The 18,793-nt window shown below is 33.8% G+C and overlaps 1 protein-coding gene across 1 annotated transcript in view; it reads right to left on the bottom strand.

Annotated features, from left to right (window-relative positions):
• AASS (aminoadipate-semialdehyde synthase) overlaps nucleotides 1-18,793 on the bottom strand; it is a 71,029-nt gene that overhangs the window by 8,832 nt on the left and 43,404 nt on the right. The window contains exons 14-20 of the mRNA XM_052000171.1: nucleotides 15,144-15,265; nucleotides 14,769-14,895; nucleotides 12,163-12,273; nucleotides 11,951-12,059; nucleotides 9,869-10,009; nucleotides 6,474-6,638; nucleotides 3,220-3,315 (exon numbers count right to left, since the gene is read on the bottom strand). Coding sequence (XP_051856131.1) covers nucleotides 3,220-3,315; nucleotides 6,474-6,638; nucleotides 9,869-10,009; nucleotides 11,951-12,059; nucleotides 12,163-12,273; nucleotides 14,769-14,895; nucleotides 15,144-15,265 — 871 coding nt within the window. The remainder of the gene's footprint in view (nucleotides 1-3,219; nucleotides 3,316-6,473; nucleotides 6,639-9,868; nucleotides 10,010-11,950; nucleotides 12,060-12,162; nucleotides 12,274-14,768; nucleotides 14,896-15,143; nucleotides 15,266-18,793) is intronic.

The following is an 18,793-nucleotide window of genomic DNA, read 5'->3' as shown; positions in this document are numbered from 1 at the left end:
AAATACCATGAATTTTAATTGCTATGATAATATACATTTGTACAGCACTTTACCATTAATAAAGCAGATGACATATAATAAAAATCTTATTTTTTTTTCACAATAATCCTTTGAAGTAGGTAGAGTGGTTATTATTATTTGCCTTTTCCAGTTAATAAAACAGAAGTCTTGAAAATTTAATAATTATAATTTATGCAAGGCCTCAGAACTAGAGCCCAGGACTTCTCGCTCCAAAATATGACTCCCTCATCTATGTCATGTTTCCTCTCAAATATTTCCTACATTTCCTACATTCCTACATTTCCTATATTCCTATATCCCCTCTTTTGAGCAAGGACAGTAGAAAGTTGCTGCTATTATTAGCCAGCAGTAAAGGCCAGGTTGGTTGAAAAGGCCCAGTCTTGTTGAAAAGGTAGGAATACATGAGCAAAATATACTTTCTGATCATGAAAATGGTATTAAAAGGGTAACAAAAATAAAATAACAGAATTACAATTTAAAAGGATATCTTAAATTGTCTCTTAGATGACTAAGGAATGGCTGAATAAATTATGGCATATGAATGTAACAGAACCTTATTATGCCATCAGAAACTATTTTAGATGATTTCAGAGAATTTTTTGTAGAAATGACCCAGATTAAAGTGACTAGTACTAGAAGAGCAATTTATAAAAGGATAGCAATTTTGTAAAATAAAAATTTTGAAAAACATAAGAACTCCATAACTAATATAGAAACATGTTTTGTTTGACTTCACATGTATGAGAGGTATTATATTGCTTGCCTTCTCAATGGGTAGGAGGGAGGGAGAGAATTTGGAATTTTAAAAACTTAAATTGAGCATTAAAAAAAGACACCTCTGTGTAATGGGCTGAGGCTTGAGGTCCCAAGCACATGAGGCTAAATAGTAATTGGACCATACTCTTGTAATATATAAGCTTGGAGAAAGAATGGCCCCCGCCCACTCTTTGTGTAAGTCCTGATGTGTTGTATAGGAAATGACGATTTTGGTGGATGGAGGCAGGGGAGTGGAAGAGGAAGGGGAAGGAGAGACTGATTGCATTGCCATTGGAAAGACCCCTTCAGCTCAGATCCCCCTCTGTTAGTTGGCTTCCTGTCGCAGCTGCCCATATTGCTATCGCAATCCTTATTCACCTCTTCACTTCAATAAAGATTGAAGATTTTTCCCCTTAACCTGAATTCCTAACTCCGGCTGATTTTAAATACGCGGTCATTACACCTCTGAATGATACAATGTCCAATCATCTCTTCAGAAGACCTATGATAAAGCATGTTACCCTTCCCTAGACATACTGATAATGAGTTCAAGTTTCAGAAAGAGATATATTTTTGGACATGGTCACTGTGTGAATTTATTTTGCTTAGTGTCTATATTTGTTACAAGCTGTTAAGTTTTTCTTTTTAAACTTTCACTTGATTTTTAGATGAGGAAAGGGAATCTAAGGAGGGGAGGATTTGTAATAATCATGACCAAAAAAGGGGTTAGAGTACAGTAACTTTTTTTTTTTAAGTGTTCAAAACAGGACAGAAAGAAATTCAGAAGGAAGCACATCTAAGTGAGAGGTGAAAGCAATGAGTAAAATTTATTACAGTCTTTTCTGAAATCTAGCAGTATGAAATGGAAGTTCATGGTTTCATTTGGAATTCTTTTATGTTCTGAATATATAAGTTTAAGTTCATCTTTTAAAAAATATTAATAAGAAAAAAGTAGGAATAGCCCAGTTGATTAAATTTAGAATAAAGATAATAAAACAAAAAACAATACACATAATGACTACAGCAATGTAACCACAAAAAATAAAAAAAGTAAAAGTGAATTTTCAACATAAGGATGATTGTTAGTCCAGCTGTGGAAATACACTTCTCTGTCTCTTCTCTGCAGAGGTAGGAGAGGAAAAGTATTTTCATATACTGTATACAATAGCAGACACAAACAACGCATTAGTTCATTTTGCTGAATAATTTTTTCCCCTTTAATTTTTTTTACAAGTAGAGAGAGATATATTTGAAAATGAAGGTCAAAAAATCAAAAAATGGTAAAAGATTAGAAAGAATAAGTAATATTCATAGCTCTTCAACAACTTATTAAGCTTAACATCTCTCTTTTCCTCCCCTACCCCCAGGGAAATCGTCTCTTAGGCTGCAATTGACTATGAACAGAAAGTACATATTTAGTCCACCAAAAAAACAAAACAAAATAAAAACAAACCCAAAACTCAAAAGAAGATCTAGCTATGGAAAAGTGATGAGAGGAAATTGATGAAAAGATAACATAAATCAATGAAATAAATCAGTTTTGTCTCTAGGACTCCATTTCCTTAACTAGGCCATCATTTTTTAATTAAGGAAATGGAGTTCATAGAAAGATTTATTTTTAAAAAAGCATGTCATAAAAATCAAAGGCATTACTTTTTTAAAGGAAAGAAAGAAAAAAATCTAGACTTTTAAAAGAACTGGAAACACAACAAAAATTGAATCTCAAAAGAAATGGCTATGTCACTTGAAACTAAGGCCAGACTGGGTTATAAAAATTTAACCTTGGGAATTAAATAGACCACAATAAGAAAAATGTTGACCTTGGTCATATTAGTATCCATTTTTCAGAAAGTGTATTTCAACAAATGCTTTCTTATGATGTGTCCATGGGCCCAATCAATTTGCTTTGAAAATAAGAAAGGGAAGTCAAGAAGAAAAAATAATGCTTTAATCCCAACTGTGTGCCTCATTTTCTGCAGACCTAGTTCATTAAATTGAACTACAATGTCTTTGGCTCCATGATCAACCATAACTGCAAAAAGGATTTAGCTCTGCCTGTCTATCACTGAAATCCTGGAAGATATTTGTTTCCAACTATATGAGGTTCCTCACCTCTCATCCAGAAAGACATTAGAACTAATTGGAGATTACACAGGAACCATGTTAGGAGCAACATGGCACATTAGAATTTACAAAGACTAACAAGCATCCTCCCCTAATGTCAATGGAGAAAGTTGGATATCAACACTAAATATGCGAGGTTAATTTTCCACTTTTTCTACTTTTTTTTTGAAGCATTGTTCCCATCTTACCCCTCTCTCCCACCTGGTTTGATTTCAGTTTTGAATTCATTGTCAATAAAAAGGAAAGACAAACATTTATGGAACATAAATAAGTGTGACTCAGCCATTGTAGACTATACACAACTTACCAGATACTTACCCAGGTGATAGGTGAGGCTTCAGGACTAAGGGCAGGGTATACATCTCTATTTATTAGGCCCAATTTTACAAATCCACTCAAAGCTTTGGCATATCCCTGAAACAAAACAGAGTAAGTTACGTATGATATGCTTCTCCTTAAAAGAAAAAAAATCATTATTTGAAGAAATTGCCAAACTTGTTAAACAAAAAATCAACACTCCTGAATGAACTGTGTCCAGCTTCTGATGTCCTTGTAAGTGCACAAGTCTCAGCTCTCAAGAATGTTCTCTCTCCCAATCCCTTTCTCTCAGAATCTTTATTTTCATTCTTCAAAAAGAACAAGCTTCTCTTATGTGTAAGACATTGTCACAGGTGCTGGATGTACAAAGAAAAATCAAAAGTACAATCCCTGTCCAGAAGCTTGCTTTCTACTTGGGATAGGAGTTGGGACTGGGATAGAGAAGCAACCTTTACATAAATGGGTGCAACATAACTGAATCAAACAGAACTAAATAGAACAAAACCTGCAAAGGCTGCCCATAAGATAGCTGAGTAGTGGAAAGAACTACCATGGAAGGGTTCCCTATTCTTTGGAGCATTTCTCTGATCCATCCAAGAAAGAGCCCCTACCACTGAAAGTGCTCTCTCCTCTCCTGCCTTCCCCCTTTTGTCTCAACAGTTTTGAGATGGAATTCAACAACTTCATGCCTTCTGATGAAATGGAAAACTGTTAGATCCTTCGATCTGCCTTGCTTCTCTGCTCTGATGTCCCCATGCACTGTGATATTAACTAGCTAAAGACCCAATGTGGATCTGGCCAACTCACCAACAGGTGCCCCTTAGGACTTGCAGCCCTTTCCATCTGCTCTGCCATTGAACTTTCTTTTATGTATTGTCTTCTTGGGAGGGATTGTCTCAATTTTTCTATTTGTACCTACTTGATACATAGTAAATGCTTAATAAACACCTTTTTCATTCCTTCTTAAGTTGGGGCATCTAAACTGAAGCTCAGAAGTTAGGAATTTTAAGGCAAAGTGGGAGCAAATTCCAGGCATGTAGAATAGCTTGTACATATTTAGAAGATGTAATGCCAGGTTTAAGAAAGCAAACTTATCAGTTTGGTAAATGTGTGATATGAATTAAAGGGACCACTTGTGTTTATCTTTTTAAAAAATAGAAGTTTCCGTCTGTGACTTGTGTATATCACCTTGCTATATAGGTTATATACTTCACATTTCTGATTTTTTTTTATCCCATGCCTGTCTTTTGTGTCATTTCTCAAACATATTAATGCTACTGTTTCTTATACCTACTATCCGTCTTTTATCAAGTAGAACAGACTGGACAATTTCATTTCTGTGCAAATAGTCCATTTGTTCTCCCTACCTCACCCACCCTTAGATGCTCAGAGACAAAGATCAAGGACTTCTTCCTTGAGACCTTTTATAAAAATCAACATTTTATCTATAGTACAAGATGGCATCCCGGATAGAGAACTAGGCTTGCAATTAGGAAGACAAGTTCAAATGAAGCCTCAGGCACTAATTGTATTGCTCTGAGCAAGTCATTTAACTTTGCTTGCTTCAATTTTCTTAACTATAAAATAGGGATAATAAAAGCACCAATATTACAAGTCTTGTTATTTCAAATGAGATAACATTTGCAAATGTCTTACAAAGTACCTGGCACATAGTAGCGCTGCCTCCGTGCTTGTTCCTGTCCTTTTTTCCCTTAGAGTAAATTTGAAAATTCTGCCTAGAGAAAGATTGTGAAGTGTTTCTGACCATGTGTCACCTCATCTGAGAAGTGCCACCTGATTATTTCCCAAAGTACATTCTTTCCTTCCTGAAATTATCTCTTTTTTGTTTTTGTTGGGAGTTCTTAACCCAAGGACTATGAACTTTCACACACACACACACACACACACACACACACACACACGCAGCAATTGTATTTCAATATAATTGGCTTCCTCTGTAGAATTACAGAGGATTACAGTATTTTATTTATGCATTTAAAACATTCTTAGAAGAGGTCTATAGGTTGATGGCTAACAGAGTCCATGAAAGAAAACAGGCTTAAGAACCCCAGGCTACCTCTTCTCTCCCTTCCCCTTTGACCTTTAATATAAAATTCTTTGAGATCGTGGCTAGGTTTGTTCATTGTAGGTGCTTAATAGAATGTCTCTCAAATTGAATTGATTTGAAAATAGTCACTTTTGTTAACTCATGACTGGTATTTATGAAACTAGATCCTAATCCAGCTGCACAAAAAGAAAGACCACCATCTTGTACTGCAGATAAAATGATGATTCTTATAAAAGGCCTCAAGGAGGAAATTTTTTTATTTTTGTCTCTGGACAGGAGCAGGAATGGACGGTTTACACAGGAGTAAAATTGCCCAGTCTGTGCTACCTGTAAGTATAAGAAACCTGCAGTATTAATATGTTTGAGAAATGACATAAAAGACATAAATGGGACTAAAAAATCAGAAATGTGAAGCATATATAATCCCTGCAGAGAGGTGTTCACACAAATCACAAAAGGAGACATCCATTTTTTGGAGATGAACACTGTAGAGTTGCTTTTTGTGGAGTTTCTTTACTACTAATAAATATCCACTTTTCGCCAAGTTAAAAAATGTTTATATTTTAATAGTCTTCAAAAGGGTTTGGTTTTTTTGTTCAGTCATATTTGAGTCTTTGGGACCCCATTTGAGTTTTTGTAGGAAAGATACTAGAATAGTTTTCCATTTCCTTTTCCAGATGAGGAAACTGAAGCAAACAGGATCAAGTGATTTGTCCAGAGTCACACAGATAATGTCTGAGACCAGATTTAAATTCATGAAGAGGAGTCTTTGACTTCAGGCTCAGCACTGTATTCACTGAACCACCAAGCTGCCCCTTTAAAAATGGTTATTGAAATTAAACTTCAGGATTCTCCTATTAAAAAAGAAAAGGGCCACTAGTTGGATAGTGGATAGAATCAGGAAAATTTATTTTAAGGAACTGCCACAGAAAGAAATTCCTTCTACCAAAATAGATTGGCGTCCTCCCTATGATTTATTTTTCTCAGAGACTTAGAATTTATGACTTGGCCAAAGTCACAGCCAGTATATGCATGAGGCAGGACTAGAAGCCAGGCCTTCCTGCCTTCCAAACTGGCTCTCGATCCACTATGTCATATGTAGATAACATATGTTAATGCATCACCAATGGCAAAATATATATAAGTAACAATTAGACATTTTTGAACACTAAAAAAACATGCTTACTTTATATCTTAGAGTCCCACGCAATAAAGTATGAGCAGACTGAATATCATATATCTCAGCATACTTGGTACTATCTCTATTAGGATAGCCTTCCAAATTTAATCCTGGGAAAAAATCCATGGAGGTAACATAATCAAGAAAAGATGATCCACCAGTTTCAATCACCTGATGAAAATTAAAAATGGATAAGTCAGTACCAAAAATACCATTAACAAATCCATTAAATTTGACAAGCTATTTTAAAGTCACATTCTTTACGAACAAAAACACATTATTTGTAACAGGTTTTAAGTTTTACAAAGTGCTTTCCTCACAACAATCCTGAGACTTAGATATTACAATAATAGTCTCCATTTTACAAATAAAGAATTGAAGATTTAGAGATGTGAAAAGATTTCCCAAATGTCACCCAATTAGCAAGTATCTGAATTATTATTCAAACTCAGGATTCTCTTGGCTCCTCTTAAAGGCTTTTTCCATTATAACAATATTTCTCTTACCAGGGTTCTGCTATCACTTTTCCTTTCCCACAGTCACATTAATGGTGGTCATTCTAAATCCCACTGACAGTTGAGTTTTACAACTAAATGATGATAGGACCATAAATTGGGTGATCAAGCGACATTAAGTTCTCACTTTCCAGATAAGGAAAATAAAGTTCAGATAACTCGCCCCTAACTACTGAGATAGTAAATGTCAGAAATAGAATTCTATTTCCAAATCTAATGCTCTTTCCACTGAAATTTATTATAACTTGATTTTTTAAAATAACTAAAGCAATTAATTATAATTAACTTCAAAAGTAATTGTAATCAATTTTCAATAACAAAACAAATTAATCTTTTATATGAAACAAAATTATAAAGACAGATTTCAATGTGCAGATAGGTCCAAATCCCACTATACAGTTGGGATTTACAATACAGAACCATAAATTGAGGGATCAAAGGAACATTAAATGATAATAGAGCCCTCACCTTCCAGATGAGGAAAATAAAGTCCAAATTGCCTGATTTAAACTATTGAGATAGTAAATGGCAGAAATGGAATTGGAACTCGTCTTTTATTTCCAGATCCAGAGCACTTTCCATTGAGATTAATTGCATCTAAAGCATTTGTAGTTAATTTCCAAAGCAATTGATTGTGAACAATTTTCAACTCCAAAACTAATTAATCTTTCACATAAAACTAATTAAATTATAGGTAGACCTCAATGTACAGATGGGTCTAACAGTTTATCAGTTAGTCATTCCTTCTGGGATCCTTTCCATCTTTTTTGTTTATCCAGCTTCATTTATATCCATATGATTATCTTTCTGAATAATCATAGTCAATTTTTATGATGATCTTCTAGTTCTGCATGAATAAAGCAGAATAACTTCATATGATTTCATATATCTTTTCATTAGATTACAAGCTCCTTCAAGGTAGGGATTATTATTTTTCATCTTTATGCTTCTAGCATTTACCATAGTGCCTTATAAACATTATGTGTTTAATTAATTTGTTGATATTTTTCATGTCTCACAGGTGTCCTTTTTAATTGCATTTTAGTATTTTAGGATACTGACACAATCACCAATCATTTTGGTCATTCCCCAATTGTCAGACATTTAAATTAACCCCTACATTTTCAAAGTTCCAGAATCAATCATCAGCCCTGTCAAATGTATAATGAAAAACTACGACACACAAAGCAATTTCATAGGCATAAGTATATCCTCTACCCTCAAGAAAATTGTAAAATCCTGGAAAATGGAAACAAAGCCATACACTTTTATATCCTCCGCAGTCTCACTCCAGAGCAGGACACACACCAGGCACTTGATGCTCTAAAGTCACTATCCCTTGGATGCAACTTCTCATCTCTGCAGACCATGCCTTTTCACTAATTTTCTCTAATATTTAGAATTCTCTCTCTCCTTAGCTCTGCCTTATCTGTGCCTTCCTTTAAATCTTAGCTTAAATCCTATCTTCTATAAATGACCATTCTTCCTCAATTTTAGCTAGTGCCTTAACTCTTGAGATTATTTCCCATTAAAATATGTTACATATATATGTATATGTGTACATATATATAGCTGTTAGAATGTTTTCTTCTCCATTAGAGTGGGGATTACTATACTTTTAGTGCTTAGTATAGTATCTGATACATATTAAGTGCTTAACAAATGCTTTTTGACTTTACCCAACTTGACTAAATGGCTTAATTTAATTTACATGAATGCAAACCCAATCACAAGCATCCAACCAAAATTCAGAAGATATTATAAGCTGTTTTGTTGAACTAGGTTTGAATGGAATCATCAATTAAAATAGTGGAGTAGGAAATATTTATATAGCGGCACATCCATGGATACTTTAAATATTCAAATGCAAATGTTCTTTCAGATTTAAGAAGTAAAAGGGGAGGGAGTAGGATAAAAATAAAGTCGTGGAACATTATTTAGTCCTAAATTCCTTAGAATAATGGGTAGAATGCTAATCTTGATTTAGATTCAAATTTCAGCATCTCTGATACTGCAAGCCACTTAATTTCAGGATGCCTTAGGCAATTGTGTGTGGGGTGTGTGTGTGTGTGTGTGTGTGTGTGTGTGTGTGTGTTTATGAATGACTCTTTGTGATCTCATTTGGGCTTGATTTGGCAAAGATAATGGAGTGCTTTGCCATTTTTCTCCAGTTCATTTTATAGATGAGGAGCTAAGGCAAATACAATTAAGTGACTTACACACAGTAAGTGTCTGAGACCAGATTTGAACTCAAGAAAATGAGTCTTTCTGTCTCCTGACCCAGCACTCTATCCACTGTGTGACCTAGCTGACTTTAGATTTATCTACTAACTTAATTATGGAGGGATTGTTATCTGCAATTGCAATTGCTGCAAAAGCCAGTTTCACTGGCTGAAGAAAAAAAAAAAAGAAAAGAAATGATCTTCATTACCTAGAGCAAACAAGTATTTGGTTATGATGCTCTCTGAATTTTGACTATATGCTTGTGATTTGGGTTTACATTCATGTAAATTAAATTAAGCAATTTAGTGAAGTTGGGTCAAATCAAAAAGCATTTGTTAAATATTTAATATGTACCAGGTACTGTACTAAATACCGTAAGTATAGTAATCCCTATTCTAATGGGGAAGGTAACATTTAAACAGCTATATATATGTAATATATCTATTAAGGCTAAATGGATTGTTCACAGGACATTGCTCCCAAGTTGAGAAACTAATCCATTTGAATATTCTTTAGCATTCATGACTAAGGATCCTCCCTAATTGCCTTAATATACTAAATAATAAAACTTCCATTGAAAAGCTTGGGGGGCAGAAAATCAACTGGTAGGCTAATGCAACTCAATCAATTGATATTTTGACCTCTTTAACAGTATTGATTCACCTCTCCATTAAGCAGATATTTAGCAGGTTGTAGGATGTTCATTAAGACTCCAACTGGGCTCCAGCTGAATTTGTATCTCAAAGGATTGTCAGAATGCTCTGGGGCTGGCAAACCACCACAAAAGGAGACGTAAGATTCAATCTGTAAGTGAATTTACATAAATCGCATTATCAGCAAGTTAAATAAAATAATTGTATTGCAGAAACAATTCCAATTAAACCAAAACAAAATAAGCTATTGAGCTTGTGTCTTATCTATTCAGAAATACCTACCTTAGGTCAATTCATACTCAGTTTGATTTGTCACCATCATAGGTAAAAGAAAGGTATTCTATAAGAGCAGATAAGTCTTGAGTACAAAGAATAATGATTGGGGTAAAATTCTACAATATATCTCATCTTTATAAATACATCATGATCTTGAGAACTGATTAATCATCTTTAAATAGTGTTTGTCTAAAACTCTGACCAAAAATAATATAATTAGTACATGAAAGCCAGAAGGCACTTGATAGATTTGGTCTATCAAAAAGTTTTTTCTCATGTATATCAAACATTAGCCCACTTCCTTCTAAACTATTCCATTGCACCAAAAAATTGTTGGAAAATATATTTCTCTACAAATGGTTCATTGCCTGGGATTTGATCATCTTGGATTCCAAGGAGAATAGACTCCAGGCTAAAAGGGACTTTGGAAAGTATTCTACCTATTTTACTGATGAAGAAACTAATCAGAAAGGTCATACAGGACATAAGTACGTGCCAGTATTTAATATAGGTTCTTTGTCTCAAATCTAGCTTTCTTTCCACTATACCACTTCCTAACACAATTTTCTTTTCATAGAATTTTTTGCTCTTGTAGGATTCAATTGACTATGTCTAATCAAAGCCTGTGTTTGTTACATTTATGTTCACTTTTATAATTTTGATCTATTCTGGTACTGGTGCTATCAGGAATAAAATCACTTTAATAATCACACATTCCAGCATGAACCTAGTTCTACAAATCTCCAAATTTCCAGATTATATACTGAAAAAAATTTCTATGAATTTGCCCACAATTAATGAAATACAGCTACTGGAAGGTCAGATGGAAATTTTGTCCTGAGATAACTTTAAGAGACAGTTAGGTAGATCAGTTGATAGAGCGCTAGACCTGGAGGCAGAAATATAAATGCATTATTGTATAAAGGGCTAGATTCAGATATTCTGAGTTTAAGTTTTGATAAAACTCAGTAACAATTTGACTGTGGGCCAATAATTTTCTAATTTTCATTCCTTTCCATCATCTGGAAAATGGTTTTAATACACTATCAATATTGTAGAGTTACTGAAAAGAAAGTGTTTGCAAAACTTAAAGTGATATATAAAGGTGATGTTATTTTTAGAGTTTATCAAAAGACTACAAATATTAATCTAAATTATCCATCATCATGTTACCTCATAAACAAAGTAATGAGAAGTTACATATACCACCTTCAGCAGCTAAATATCCTATCTAGAGACTATTAAAGAAAGAAGTGTTCTTATAGATCATCTAGTCCACTCCCCTAATTTTAAAGATAAATGAGGCCCAGAAAAATCAAAGAATGGCTTGACTAAAACTAGACAAACAGAACAGGGATGAATATCTAGGTCTTATAACTCTAAATTCAGTGATTTTTCTACTATACTCTGAAGGTTCCTAAGAAGAAATTCTATTCACTTCTTGCTATTCACTCCACTGCCACATGTTTTCTCTTTCTGTTTCCATATACCTTAACTTTAAATGTTTTAAAGCTAAATGAAATAAATTATGGAGATTTCTTCCTATATATGTCAACATATTCATCATATTCGATTGTGCTCTACAAAAATACAACTATTTAGTCATATGTTAATCCCAAAGCTAAACAGAGCACCAGTTTAGTTCCAATTAGATATACTAACCCCAGCCCCACTTTATCTGAAAATCTAGCCTCATAAAATCTATCCCACATGATAATATCATAGAAAAGCATATCATCATCTTGGGGTATTTTTTACATGAAAGAAACAAAGTCAGTTAAGGTTCCTAAATAAATCTTAGAGGTATAAAACTTACCGTGGCTCCTACTTCTTTAGCTTTATCAATTGTTTCCAGGGCCAACATATGATCAAGGCCAGGATCCAATCCCAGCTCTCCAAGTAATATGATGCCGGCATCATTCACACTAAAAGAATTGGAAAAACAAGAAATGAAAAAATGTTGGTAATATAAAAATACTTCAGTGGGGCCACAGGCTACCCATTTTAGTGAATACTTGGGAAACTTACCTTTTCTCCAATTCTTTCATGGCTGGTGTAATGTAGCTAGCAGTGACCATATTCACTTTGCCGGCAATACATGCTTTGGCCACAACAGGATGTAATACATAGGGTAGCAAGCTTCAAAAGGAAAGAGGAGGGGAAAATACCTGATTATGATATTGCAACAGCTTTCTTCATTAGAAATTAGCACTCTACCTTCTAATTACTGGACACCTTATTTATAGAACTTAGAGATTCATGAAATGTTATGAATAAAAAAAAAAAAAGATTTGTTCCAAATATTCAAGTTTTAAGAGTAATAGACAGTGGAGGGTTTTTTTTTTTTTAATCTTTCTGAATTAAGAGATTTTACCAAAAACTTTATGTTTTCCAACAAATACAGATCCAATGGTACTTGCTTCAAAGATGTGATTCTTACGTTGTTGACATGTCCCAAAGCAAAGATTTTATTTGCTTCTAGGCAAGTACCACAGGCCAGCATGCAATTTCTTCCTCCTTTAGTACTTAATAATTCAAACATTTATTAAATACTTCTCTGTGCAAAGTACCAAACTAACTTTTGAGAATGCAAAGACAAAAACAAAATTGTCCTTGGAGAAGATGTGGGGATATATATATACAAAGATCAGTAAATACCAAATAAACTAACTGTCCTTGGAGAAGGTGGAAGAGTATGCACAAAGATCAATAAATACCAAGTAATCTAATTCTTTGTCAGGTAAGTGTTATGGTGGATAGAATGCTCAAAAAGACCCCAATTCAAATCCTGTCTCAGACACTTATGCAAGTAGCAAGTCATTCAACCTCTCTCAGCCTCAATTTACTTATCTGTAAAATAAAGATGACAGCTCCTAAGGTCTCATAGAGTTGCTTTTAGCTTTGAATGAGGCAATATTTGTAAAATTTTTGCAATTTTACAAAAAAAAAAGTGTAAAAATATTTGTAAAAATAAAATAAATTTGTAAAATAAAATAATGAAAATTTAAATATAAGCTATTATTACTGATTTCCAAGAGAAAGAGTACTGTTAATTGATGGGGATCAGGAGAGGTTTCATGTAGAAGATGAATTCTGATCTGTTAGTTTTGAAGGAAGGTGTTAATTTCTAAGAAACAGGGGCAAGAAAGAGTGCTGGACCTGCTGTAAAGAGCACTGAAAGAAGTGATAGTGACATATGTTGGAAAGAGGTATTAGTCTGGCTTGACAAGAATGGAGAGTGAATGGAAGAAAGCTATGTAAGTGGCATTCACATATTGCAGAGTTTTATCTGCCAGAATGAGGATTATTGTATTTTAAACTAGATTTCATATATATATATCCTAGAATACTGAATATACAAAAGGAGTCAACAGAAAGCTACTGAAAATTGGATATCAGTGTGGCAGTTGTGTAGAGGAAAAATGTTGAACATCCCAAACAGTCTCAGCTTATTGAAAAACAGGGGCAGTGAGGAAGTGTAGTAAACAAAGTGTCGGGCTTGGAGTCAGGTTTACTCATCTTCCTGAGTTCAAATGCAGCCTCAGACACTTATTGGGCAAGTCACTTCTCCCTGTTTGCCTCAGTTTCCTCTTCTGTAAAATGAGTTGGAGAAGGAAATGACAAACCCTAAACAAGGTCACAAAAAGTAGAATATGTCTAGAAATGACTGAACAACAACACTGTTGGCCGATAGCTAATTTACATTACTTCATTCTACTCAGTTTTATTTTTAAGCTAAGATCTGAGCACAATTAACTTTCTACAGTTCTTACCATCTAGGAGGAATGCAATAAAAGCAGCATGATATTTTGGAAAGAATTCAAGGTAGGAACTCAAAAATCCAGATTCTAATCCTGATTATGTGAATCTAAACAAAATATTTGAGCTTTTTGGGACCTCAGTTATCTAGGTTGTTAAAAATAAGGGTGGATTTTGATTATCTCTAAAATCTGATGTGCTCTCTCCTTACTTCTGCCTCTTACAATCTCTGGCTTCCTTAAAGATTCAGCTCAAACACCACTTTCTGCAGAAAGCTTTCCCCATCCCTTGAATTGTTAGGGCTTTCTCCTCTAAAGTGATGTTCCTTCTATTTTTGTTTTTTTTGGTATATGTCTTATATACATGTTGTCTTCCTCATTAGAATGCAAGCTTTTTTGAGGACAGTGTCTTTCTTTTCCTTTTCCATCATAACCTCAAAATTAAACACAATGCCTGACATATAATAAGTATTTAATAAATGCTGATTATTTGGTTAATATCCCTTTCAGATTCTCATTCTGTAATTTTGAGCTTAAACAGAATATTAAGCATTCAATATAAATATAACAATAATTATTTACAATTTATAGTGTTATAAAAACCCTTACAATACCCTGAAGGTTTGAGATTCTCAAATCCAGCTCTATTGTATTTCCATCCAACCTCTCTGAGCAAAAAGAGAAACAAACTATTAAAATCTATGGAGGGGCAGCTAGGTGGTGCAGTGGATAGAGCACCATTCCTGAAGTTAGGAGGACCTGAGTTCGAATCTGATTTCAGACACTTAACACTTCTGGCTGTGTGATCCCACATGCCTCAGCAAAAAAAAAAAAAAAAAGTATGGAGTTATTTCCTTATTTGTTTGTGGATACTACCTGATCACAAGGTCCTGTTTTTTCACCAAGCTGGCCAATCTCTCCTCATGCTTGCCAATGTCCAAAACAATAGGGTTAATTTTGTAATTCTTGGTCAAATGCTCAAGTTGATTCTTCATATCTGAGCCTATTTGATAAACAAAACATTTCAAGATATTTCTTTTGATTAGTTGTTTTCCTCTCATAAAATTCATTGTGACTTCTCAAAAAAATGTTTAAGTAGTAGGAATTCACATATACACACATATGTGTACACACATTTAGTATATACAAACACATATACATACGCACATATACATATTGTACATGTATATGGATTCATATAATATATATGTGATAAGAAATTATCAAAAGTAAAAGGGAATGTTTATTTACCCACTGTTATTTCAATGCTGTCATCTCTAGAAAGGTATTCTAATAGTGGCTCAGACACATAACCAGTTCCAAGAAGCAAAACTTTCTTTTTGCTGTCCATTGAAAGCAACTGTGCACGCTCCCTGGGGAAAAAAAAAAAAGAAGAAGAAAGAAAGTTTATTAAACTCAAATGAGAAGAACACTTTCAGATTAGAATTATAGAGTGAATAAAATCATCAAGAGAGAATTTCCAGGTAATTAATAATCTATTAATTAGGCTAGTTAATAATTGATAAGTTGAGAGTCAGTAGTTTCTCTTAGTAATCAAAGACCTCAGGGAAGAAATGCCTTAAATCAGATGTGTTTCTTCTAGCTCTCCTAACAAGTCAAACTCAACTTTTAATGGGGGATATTTAATGCAGAGGTGAGCTCAAGGTCTTCACTTTCTCTAAGAAAATGGTTTGATCATGAGACTCAGTAGCCCCCAGAAATCTGGAGAAAGAAACCATTTCTACCTAGACCTTTTTGGTTAGTTTTCTCTTTTTATGAGTTAGATTGCTCTAAATTCTAATGGAGTAGATCATGGATTAGGAGATGTGTCCAGGGGGAAAATGTAGCTGAGGCTAGCTTTTGTTTACAGACTGGGCAAAAATAAGGGTCCCTGCCCAGGTAGGAAGGAAGATTAACTTACTCTTACACTCTTCTAAAACTCCCTGACCTTTTTAGGACTTGGGTCTTAGTACAAATAGAAGGAAATGTATGGATTTAAACATTAATAATTAATTATTAATGTAATATAATAATATTAATTTCTCTCAAAAGTTCTCAGCTACCCTTAGACAAACATTTGGTTTCTTGTCTATTGACAATCCGAGATAGGTAGGTGGTGCAACTCATAGAGCACTGGAAGACCCAAATTTGCAACCTGCCCTGGCTATTTATAAATTATGCAATCTGGGCAAGCCACTTATTCACTCTCAGCTTTATTTTGCTCATCTTTAAACAGGAGATACTAATATCACTCACCTCACAAGGTTACAATGGGATCAATTGAGATAACATAAATGTTAGCTATTATTTTCATTCTTCAAAGAGGAGTCATTTACATCAAATTTTGTTTTAAACCATTCAGCTGTTTTAAGGTGAGGTTTTATTATTACCCCAAAGCCAGCAGCAGAAATTCCTTTCTCTGTTAATTCCTAATTCAGGATCTACATTGTGCTGTAACAATAAGGCTTCTTTGAAGCCCATCTTATCATTGTAACTAAGCTATGAAAGCAATGCTCTCCCCCTTTTCAGGCATTTATCCAAAATTCTTTGGAAGGGTAACACACTATCAAGGATAATACCATTTTTAAGTCTTTCAAAGTAGTCTTTGCCTCTAAAAATCTACTCATACCTTTTGGAAATTTGACAGAACCTATGTGAATTCTTTAAGTAATCTTTGCCTATCCAGAAAAAATCCACAGATCCAGAAACAATAGATCATTAGCTCCTGGCCAGCTCTCCCATTGTTTGTCTATTTCTAGATATCTCAGAATACCATTAATGATAATAATAATAGCTGGCACTTATATGACACTTTATAAATATTAACACACTAAATCCTCACAATAACCATAGGAGGTACATTATTATTATCGTCAACCCCATTTACAGATAGAAGAGAGAAAGACAAGTAATTTGCCCTGTGTCACATGGCTAGTAAATGTCCAAAGCACTTCTGGATTCCAAGTCCAGAACTCTATGTAGGTAGTGATGTGATTTGGAAACTCTGTATGAAATTCTTCACCTTCCTTTCATCAGAAAGGAATTCTGATTTTTTTATTTTATTTACAATATTATTTTATGATTTTCTTTTATTTCTTGTTATTTTTATTCTTTATGGGATCTTGTAAAATTTAGTTGATATTTTATGATACATATATTATGTACATTTCTGAGTTTATAAACTTAAATTGTGTTGTCTACTGGTTTTCACATGTTGTCTGTGACTTCCATAAAATCACTAAAAGATTCCCATTTAATTTCTCATGTCAACTCACAATATACAGAAATTGCAATGGGGAAAGTCATGATGTAGAAGGGATAATTGTAAAGCTTTTCCAGAAAAAGAACTATTAATAATAGGATCATAAGAACACAGAATGAGTTTAGTGGGGGAAGAAGCAGCCACCCAATACTTAGAAATATATTTTGCTATACATAAAAATGACAATATCTGCAATTTTCAAGTCAAGAATACAGCATCATTAATTATTTTAACATTAATATGCAATTTCAACCAAAGAGTTTTCTACTAACTCTTGTATTCAGTAAATTCTTTTCCAAATTCAACCCATGGATATATCAAAATTCAACTACATAAAGATGATGAGAAGAGCTAGAAACCAGATTTGTTCTTGTATTAATAATATACATGTCCAGGGACATAGGCACTTCAAAAAAACTGGTCACATTGAATATGCAATTGGTTTAGAAGATATTACAGTCAGTGTTGATGAGTATAATTCATAGAAGAAAATACTGTGCAATGGGAAATCTTTGTTCTTCTGATCTTGGAAAAGGATCAGCATGAAGCTACTTTTTCACAAATATTATACAACTACATGCCTTATGTAACACCTAACAAGTAGTGTCAGTCCACCACAATGGTGATAACATTCAGGGATTATAATAGCAACTTAGAATCACACAATGATAATAACATCCAGTAATAATAACTACTTAAAATCACATCATTTTTTGCATATAGATCTGGGTATAGATACACATATCCATACACACACACATACACACACACACACACACACACACACACACACACACACACACACACAAAGAATTTAATTTGATTTTCAAAGCCCTGTGAAATAAGTAAAGCAAATACTATTACTACTACCAATGATGATAATAGCTAAATTTACATGGCAATTACCATGGCCAAAAATTGTGTTAATCACTTTACAATTAATTATTATCATACTCGTTTTTACATATAAGGAAACTGAGGCAAAGTGATTTGTCCAGGGTCATACAGCTAGTAAGTATTTAAGGTCACATTTGAACTCAAGTCTTTGTGACTCCAGGTCTGGTGCTCTAGCCACTAACTCTCCTACCAGTGTATAGTTTATACAAGTTAAATCACTGCATCTCCTACGGTTAAATAGTATAGACAGAAGTCATACCGCTGAAGTCATAATAGTGGAGCCAGAATTCAAGACAAAGTGTCATAACTTTGCTCATAACTTTGCGAAAAGATCAGGCTGCAATCTAAGCATGAAAATTACTGCAGACATACCTCTTTTCATTGAGTTTTGTGCATGTTGCATTTTTTTTTTTTTTTTACATATTGAAGATTTGCAGCAATCCTGTGTCATGTAAGTCTATGGACACCATTTTTTCAACAGCATGTACGTGCTCATATTGTGTCTCACATTTTGGTAATTCTCACAAATATTCCATTTTTTCAATATTATATCTGTTATGGTAATCTGTGATCAATGATCTTTAATGTTTCTACAGTAATTATTTGGGGGCAACACTAACCACACTCATATAAAATGGTGAACTTAACTGATAAATCTGTATGTTTTATTTCTTTACTAGCCTGCCCTCCTCGTCTCTCTCCTCTCTATTTCCTGAGACATAATATTAAAAATAGACCAATT

Source organism: Antechinus flavipes, chromosome 5 (genome assembly GCF_016432865.1).
Source record: "Antechinus flavipes isolate AdamAnt ecotype Samford, QLD, Australia chromosome 5, AdamAnt_v2, whole genome shotgun sequence".
Classification (NCBI taxonomy): domain Eukaryota; kingdom Metazoa; phylum Chordata; class Mammalia; order Dasyuromorphia; family Dasyuridae; genus Antechinus; species Antechinus flavipes.
Note: the sequence above shows the minus strand (reverse complement) of the source record. Positions and strands in the feature narration are given on the sequence as shown.